This window comes from Ctenocephalides felis, unplaced genomic scaffold, assembly GCF_003426905.1.
Source record: "Ctenocephalides felis isolate EL2017-DRISC unplaced genomic scaffold, ASM342690v1 CF-g0.4_SCAFFOLD_03573, whole genome shotgun sequence".
Taxonomy (NCBI): domain Eukaryota; kingdom Metazoa; phylum Arthropoda; class Insecta; order Siphonaptera; family Pulicidae; genus Ctenocephalides; species Ctenocephalides felis.
In genome coordinates, this window is record NW_020539727.1 from 19,106,453 (window position 1) to 19,115,424 (window position 8,972).

Genomic DNA, 8,972 nt, shown 5'->3' on the forward strand with positions numbered 1-8,972 from the left:
TATTGTAAAGCATTATGCCCAGACCATCTAAGGTATTAAATGTAGAGGCAATTTCAATGTGGGACCTTTTACAAGTTTATGTCTTGTGTCATAATAATACATTCGGGATTTGGGCTTAAATTAAACAGGTTACCATTATTTTTTATAAAACAGAGGGTGATTAGGAGAAAAATGCATGGAACGGGTAGAATCTTGTGCTCTATTTATATATTTCTATATTTTCTATTATCTAGAATCAGCAAACCGGGCAGTACCAAGTCCTGATGAAGCAGCAGGCGATGCAGCAGCTCCCGAAACAGCTGCAGCAAGCAAATGCAAGTGGAGCAGCTGTTGTGACCAAAAATGTGCCTAATGTTTCGGTGGTGAGCGGAAATTTGCAAAGGGTTTCTCCAAATCGCAAAATATCCAACAACCCATCATGACGAAATTGTTGACGAATGCTTCTGGACAAGTTATTACCGTGGAAGGATTATTAGGGAAACAGTCTAATATCATACAACAAGGTAAAGATATTTATTTATTTATTTATTTATTTATGACTTCCCGTAGGGTAGTTATAGTAAAGGGCCGAAAATCGAAATTGAAAGTGTTTGCATTTCTCGACGTTTTGAAAGTTTCTGAACATTTTGGTATGTGTGTGTGTTTTGTATGTCCGCATTTTTTCGTCCACGTTTTCGAGCGCACGGATCAACCGATTTGAATGGTTTAAAAACATTCGATTCTTATTGATAGGGAGAAGTACTGATTAGTTTTTGCAAAGGCAGATCCAGCCGTTACGGAGATACGGAGCAAAGAGTGCAGAAAATACCAATCGAGTTTTTGAGAGAGCGGAGTATCCGATTTGAATGATCTCAAAAACATTCAGTTCGTAATGACGGGGAAAAGTGGTTATTAGCTTTTGGCAAATGTAGACCCGGCGGTTTCGGAGATACAGAGCTAAATGTTAAAAAAAATGGCAAGTTTTGAGAGAACTAATTATAAGCGTCAGATTTAATTGATTCAAAGAACTTTCTGCTTGTTTCAACAAAACAATTGCTTTTAGAAAAAAAAATTGTTTCTAATTTTTTTTTTCAAAAATATTTTTGTAATTTTGGATTAAAAATTCAAGAAATTACCCAGGCTAAGCACAGTCTAAGCGCATCCTGGTACAAATGTTTACCCAAGTGCGTTTAGACTGTTTTTGTACTGGGGCACTTTTCCAATTTTGTGAAAACTATTAAAAAATGTAAAAATGCCGCCAAGCTAAGCACAGTATAAGTAAAAATGTCGCACAAAATTGTTTGCAAATGCGTTTAGACTGTGACTATACGGGAGCACTTTTTCAATTTTGTGTAAATTAGGCAACTATTTTTTTTTTGAAATTGAATTCGAAATGAAATGACGATTGTTAATGTTCTGGAGATAAATTGATTGATTTATGATTTCAATTTGATTTGCACAGATATAACAAGATAGCAAAAATAATGAAAGTTACAGTATTTGTAATAATATATTTGAAAACGTTTAAAATTTCTCGAACATTTCATTACGGTACGGGAAGTTCCAGCAATTTGCCTTAAGACACGATGCCATACACCACTAGTATTGATTATTTTTAAATATAACTAGTTTGTTTGTTGCAAATATTTTTCAAAAATTTAATAAGTATTTTAATAAGCTGTACGATACTTTTGACAATATAATTATTTCATTTAACAAATTTTAGGTTATTTTATGATATTTTAACAAATTTAAGTGTCTTATATTATTATTATTATTATTATTATTATTGAGTATTTTTACAATATAAGTATTTTCTTTTACAAATTTTTAGGTATTTTGATGAAAGAAATATTTTGTTTCACAATTTTTAAGTGTTTTTAAATTATAAGTTTTTAGTTAACTAATTAATAAGTATTTTAACAATAACAATCATAAAAATAACTAGTGGTGTATGGCATCGTGCCTTATGGCAAATTGTTGGAACTTCCCGTACCGTAATGAAATATGTTCGAGAAATTTTAAACGTTTTCAAATATATTATTACAAATACTGTAATTTTCATTATTTTATCTGAGCAAATCAAATGTAAATCATGAATCAATTTATCTAGAAAAATACAGAACATTAACAATCGTCATTTCATTTCGAATTGTATTTCAACAAAAAAAAATAGTTGCCTAATTTGCACAAAATTGAAAAAGTGCTCCCGTTCTGTGCAACATTTTCACTTATACTGTGCTTAGCTTGGCGGCATTTTCACATTCTTCAATAGTTTTCACAAAATTGAAAAAGTGCTCCCGTTCTGTGCAACATTTTCACTTATACTGTGCTTAGCTTGGCGGCATTTTCACATTCTTCAATAGTTTTCACAAAATTGAAAAAGTGCTCCAGTAGATGAACAGTCTAAACACACTTGGGTAAAGATTTGCCCCAGAGTGGCGCTTAGACTGTGCTTAGTCTGGGTAATTTTTCGAATCTTCAATCCAAAATTACAAAAATATTTTATGGAAAATAAAAAAGATGTAATACTTTTTTATCCTCAAAAGCAATTGTTTTGTCAATACAAGCAGAAAGATTTTTAGATCATTCAAATCGGACTCTTAGTTCACTCAAAAACTGACATTTTTTGTACATTTAGCTCTATATCTTCGAAATGACGGGACCTGTCTTTGTCAAAAACTAATCACCTTTTTTCCCAATCATTACAAATTGAATTTTTTTGGATTATTCAAATCGGATACTCCATTCTCTCAAAAACTCGATTTGTATTTTCTGCACTCTTTGCTCTTTATCTCCGTAACTGCTGGACCTGTCTTTGCCAAATACTAATTAGCACATCTCCTTATCAATGGGAATCGAATGTTTTTTAAATCATTCGAATCGGTTGATTCATGCGCCCAAAAACATACACATACACATCCATTTAGTTTCTGAGGTATGCCCCTTAAAATGTTCAGAAACCTTCAAAACGTCGAGAAATGCAAAAATTTTCATTTTCGATTTTCGGACCATTACTCTAACTACCCTACGGGAAATTAATAATTGTAAAAAAAATAATAATAGTAATTTAGAAGTATTTTTGCAACAAAAGTAGACATGGCGTATGTGTCAATATGTGACTTTTGTTTTATTTCTATTACCCTTTCAGGTGGTCAAACGTTAAGAGTGACTCCCAAACAAGGTCAAAATCATTTAATCCAATTAGCCAGTGGCACGTCAAATCAAGTCCAGCAGTTTGCCATGGTGTCCCAAGGCAATTTAATTACAATGAGCAACGCCAGAATGGTCACAGCATCCGTAGCGAATACATCAAGTCTTAATTCCACCACGAGTAGTCCTAGGCTTGTAAAACCAGCCATCACAACGACACCTCCTCGACAAAGTGGGCAGAAGCTGATACAGCAACAATTGAACCAGCAGCTGGTCAATGCTAAGTTGTTGGGTATCCAGAACGCTCAGGGTAAAATCATCACATCTCCTGTCCATAAACAAGGGATCATAAGACAAGGTGTTAAGGTGTCCGGTTCAGGGAACACTATTAGGATGGTTAATACTGCTGGTTTGAACATTGCGCACATAGGTGGTAAACCGGTGATCTTGGCCAGCAAAGGAAGTCAACTGCAAGGTCAAAATGTGATACTACAAACTGCAGCTCAAAGCGAATCCAACAGCAACTTAGTTATAAGCGGACAGACTCTAAAAGTCTGTCCTCCAAGCAACATGATCACCCAGGGCAACTTAAACATCATCAACACAAACCAGACGACCAACACGCAAACTGTCATTCTAGGAGGACAGGTTATAAAGGTGCAAAGTCCACAAACCCAACCGGGCACTGGTAACATTATTACCCAACCGGGCAGCGGTAATATCATTACCCAACCGGGCAGTGGTAATATCATTACCCAACCTCAAACAGTGATGCTAAGTAGTGGACAGACATTGAAAGTGCAAAATCAACCTTCCCTGAATCAGCAGCAGCAGGTTATGTTAGGGCAGACGATTAAGGTTCAGGGGTTGCAGAATAAGACGCAGTCCGCGCTGCAGGGACAAAGGGTGGTTCTGACGAGTCAGGGGCAGAGTGGACAACTTTTGACGCAGCAGATTTTGTTGCCGCCTGGTTTTCAAGGGGGAGCTATCAATATTAAAACTTTGCAAGGATTGAAGGTCATACCGATTGCACAGCAGGGGAAAGGTAATAATTGAATATAATAAATAAATAAATAAATAAGTAAATATATATATATACATATATATATATATATATATATATATATATATATATTAGGTTGTCAAATATCTCCCTTCCGCTTTTTTGCTATTGGTTTATAATACAAAAAGGCGGAAGGGAGATATTTGACAACCTATTATATATATATATATATATATATATATTAATTTGGAAATATGTTTTTATTTTTTCGACTTGTGGCTGAAAAACCTTATCACAATATATATATATATATATATATATATGTATATATATATATATTAATTTGGAAATATGAATAAACAACACTCTTTTTTGCTCTAATTTATTAAATAATAATTTTACAAACGTTTTGAGACTAGGTTTGTCTCATCATCAGTGTGTTAATGTAAATAATATACTAATTATATTGAACGGATAACACATAATCCTAATTTAGGTTTCCATATTTTAGATTTTAAATTATAACACACTGATGATGAGACAAACCTAGTCTCGAAACGTTTGTGAAATTATTATTTAATAAATTAGTGCAAAAAAGAGTGTTGTTTGTTCAAATTTCTAAATTAATATATATATATATATATATATATATATATATATATATATGATAAGGTTTTTCAGCCACAAGTCGAAAAAATAAAAACAGAAAAAAATATAAAATCTTCTTGAATACGTTTTGAGCTATTATTCTAGCTCCTCATTCAGCTGAAATATAAAAAGAGTAATAAAATAAAATAAAACAGAACTAAAATTATATGTACCAACCCAGTTTAAAATTATTTTATATAAAATTTGACAATTAAAACATCAATATTTTGTTCTAAAAAGAAAAAAATATGTATATATATATAGAATTTTAAAAAATAAAATCGAGTAATCGAAATATTTCGAATTCTGAAAAAGAAGAAATGAGAATATCAAGTGTTAAAAAATTGTTCAAGTATTAAAAAAATCAGTCTTACATACATATATATAATATAAGAAGAACTTCTCTTATTAACACATTGTGAATTTAAAAAAATTAAAACAGATTCAACAAACCTTCTTAGATCAACATTTTAATTAGATTTTTGAGAAACTATAAATTTTTGCCAAAAATTTACTTTTTTTTAAAAAAAAGACTTCTTGAAGAAAAATTTAATTTGAAATGTTTTGGAAATTCTCAACTTTTTTCAAAGCAATCGTACTGCTTTAACTGCATAGAGACGAAATATCGAAGCGCGTAAGCGCCGCGTCGCCGTCTAACGGATAAACATTGATAAGGAACCCATAGGAATGTAAACAAAATTTATAATTATTGTTAAAATCTCTATAAAATATCTTATAATTTGATGTGCATATGTCTAATGATCATTTTTCACCGCCAAATGGCTCATTTTTTTACTTTTTCCTCCATATCTCCAAAGACGTTGCACCTTCCTTTCCAAAAATTTAAACAGTTCTTTATTTAGTCAATACAAATAAAATGTTTTTTGAATTATTCAAATCGGACGCTCCATCGTTCTCTTAAAAACTGAGTTACCGTTTTTGTCACTTTTTGCCCCGTATCTTCGGAACGGCTAGACCTGCCTTTGCCAAAAACTAATCAGCACGTCTCCTTATCAATACGAATCGAATGTTTTTTTTGAATTATTCAAATCGCTTCATCCGTGTTTCCGAAATCGTCGACGAAAATTTGTATCCGCACACACACACACACACTCACACATACACACACACATGAATCCATTTTTTCTAAGGTATGCCAAAATGTTTAGAAGCTTTTGAAACGTAAAGATATATAAAAATTTTCATTTTCGGGTTTTTTGCGATTACTGTAACTTGCCCTACGGGAAGTTAATAATTTCAGGGGCGGACTAATCTCATAGCTTATTTTAAAAAGTGACTAATTATCTTTTACCCTTTCCAGGGGCCCTTGGTGGTCGCCAGCAAGTGTTCGCCCGACTAATAGCGCCTCCGACGCCTCCAAGACCGCCTCCTCCCGGAGGCGATTAGAATTCTCTCTACAATTGTAAATAAAAAGAAACTAACTAGGCTAAATTGACTAAAAATTACACCTATACGTAAGAGATAATAAGAAAAACAATAATAAGTAAAAAAGGTTAGAGACATTATAAATATATATTTACCTAATTTATAAATAATGTATAAAATTGTGTAAATAACAAAAACTTTAAACAAATAAGAGGATGTAAATATAATCGTTGATTTTAACAATCGCGCGTTTTAATTGTAAAATTATTTTGAGAGAGGTTGTTTTAACGCTTAATTTTCTTTTAGTTTTTATTTATATAAACAAAATTAATAATTATTTATTGATGTACATGTATTTTACGATTTTAATTAGTTCATAATGAGGTCAATCTTGTTGTTTGATACAATTAAAATGTGGTGAATAAAATTTTATATTAAAGTGGTTATGAATAAATTTTTTTATTAATAATTTGATGTTATATTCTTATTCCTTGGAATTACCTTTCCAATTGATTCATGTATATTAATAATTATGATCTTTGTGTTCCAGGAGTATTTTATCTACAATAAGTCGAGACTGCTGAAAGCTGTTTTACTATTTACTTATTAGTAGATTCATTTTTTAGTTAGCTCATCAGTAAAGCCATTTCTTTTAGCATCAATACTAATTTTCTGATAGTCATCATCAATTATAAATAATAAGACAGTTTGCTGAGCAAAGGTAAGCGCATAACTCAACAACGCCTGGACCAATTTGGCCAATTCTTTTTTAAAATCGAATAATTGCCGGGAAAACCCTAAAAACATTCCTTTTCTTTTTCTCATACAAACGTTTTCTAACTAAAACGTTGAATCAATTTGAGCTTTATTGCTATTATATAAAGTTCATATTAAATTACAAACACTCACTGAACGATTATTCGGATTTTGATAAATCTTTTTGAAGTTTGTTAAGGAAATATTCTAGAATGTATGCGTTTATAAAGTACTGGGATGTATGTGCAATATTGTAGAAATAATTAGAATAAATTGCAAAAAACGACATGTCATTGTTTGCATTGAAAACTACTGAAAACTATCATGTGCCAAAAATTTCAATTTACTTATGAACCTATTTATGATTATGAATAAGAAAAATGAAATGTCTACATTATTATTGCCGAAAAGCAGCTGAGATGTGCCAGAAATCATAACTTGAATTCCTTTTGTGACAGGGCAGATAATTATGATAAATAAATATTTTTTTAAATTTTATGCAATATTTTTTAGGAAAACTTTATTCCTCCAGAAGATCCTCAACCAATTTTTTTGCTTAGGCACTACTATAATAAGTGTAAATCTAAGAGAGTGAGTGAATATTTGGAAATTATTGCAAATCTACTCCAATGAGTCTAAATCTTATAAAATGAGTGTAAATCTGGTTAACTTTTTGTAGGGTAAGTTATTGTAATCGCACAAAAATCGAAAAGAAAAATTGTTATATATCTTTACGTTTCAAAGGTTTCTGAACATTGTGGTATACCTTAGAACAAATGGATGTATGTGTATGTGTATGTATGTGCGGTGATTTCGAGAACCCGAATCAACCGATTTGAATGATTAAAAAAATATTTGATTCCTATTGATATGGAGATGTGCTGATTAGTTTTTGGCAAAGGCAGGTCGAGCCGTTTTGGAGATACGGAGCAAAGAGTGCAGAAAATAGAAATTAGATTTTTGAGAAAACGAAGCATCCGATTTGAATGATCTAAAGAACATTCAATTTGTAATCATTGGAAGAAAAGGTGATTAGTTTTTGGCAAAGACAGGTCCCGCCATTTCGAAGATACGAAGCTAAATGTGCAAAAAATGGCAGTTTTTGAGAGAACGAAGCAACAGATTTGAATGATTCAAAGAACTATTCGTTTGCATTGATGGAACAATTATTTTCGGGAAAAGCAAAAAAATTCTTTTTAATTTCCAAAAAAAAATAATTTTTGGTCGAAAATAATTTGAATTTTAATTTTAATTCTAGCTAAAATTTTAAAGCTCATTTATATACTTGAGATAATTAATTTTAACTTTGCACTTCTTTTAGAAATATGAGATCAGATCCTTCATTTTAACACCGTTTGATTATTCACTTTTTATGTAAACTTAAATAAACTTCATCATCTAATCTACAAGCTCTTATATTTTGTCTATAAAATACGAGTAATGAAAGTTACAGTATTTATAATAATATAACTGAAAACATGTAATATTCTTCAAATATTAATTGCATTGCAGAACTGGAAGTTCCAGCAATTTGCCTTAAGGCACGATGCCATACACCACTAGCTTTATCTAAAGTCCTTAAGTTGACTAATTTTATCTAAATTTCTAAATCTCATAAATTTTGGTTGATTATATTACATGCAAGTTGATGCAACTTGCTTTAAGGCAAAATGCCACTTTCAACTAGTTAATTATTAAAATCGATTAATAAATGCAATTTTCCATGCTACTTGTATCTACTTTACAACCAATTAGAACAGTTTAATCAGGAGTGGAAATTAGAGTATTTTTGCACATTTAGCTCCGTATCTTCGAAATGGCTGGGCATGCCTTTGCCGAAAACTAATAAACACTTTTCCCAATCATTACTAATTGAATGTTTTTTAGGTCTACTACACTACGGGAAGTTAATAATATGAAATCTGTATCTTTATTTTTTCATAATTTGAATTTCAATTTTCGAATCTCCCGCCCCCAGTTCGTTGCCAACTTCGCGCCGAACCGCGTTCATTTGTCATCGATCGCAATTCGCTGGCCATCTGCCTGC

General features: G+C 31.5%; 1 protein-coding gene across 1 annotated transcript; it reads left to right on the top strand.

The window, feature by feature from the left end:
• Positions 1–395: 395 nt before the first annotated feature.
• Positions 396–6,377, top strand: LOC113389167. Its single transcript, XM_026626224.1, has 3 exons — positions 396–503; positions 3,131–4,177; positions 6,105–6,377. The coding sequence occupies exons 1-3, from the start codon at positions 419–421 to the stop codon at positions 6,188–6,190; spliced, it is 1,218 nt and encodes a 405-aa protein (XP_026482009.1). The 5' UTR covers positions 396–418; the 3' UTR covers positions 6,191–6,377.
• Positions 6,378–8,972: the final 2,595 nt, after the last annotated feature.

What these genes read in the sequence shown, in the direction of transcription:
- LOC113389167 (XM_026626224.1), top strand. Translation starts at nt 419, where the DNA reads ATGACGAAATTGTTGACGAATGCTTCTGGACAAGTTATTACCGTGGAA. An exon ending in GTCTAATATCATACAACAAG is followed by an intron (nt 504 to 3,130) that starts GTAAAGATATTT and finishes TTACCCTTTCAG; the next exon opens with GTGGTCAAACGTTAAGAGTG. An exon ending in GATTGCACAGCAGGGGAAAG is followed by an intron (nt 4,178 to 6,104) that starts GTAATAATTGAA and finishes TACCCTTTCCAG; the next exon opens with GGGCCCTTGGTGGTCGCCAG.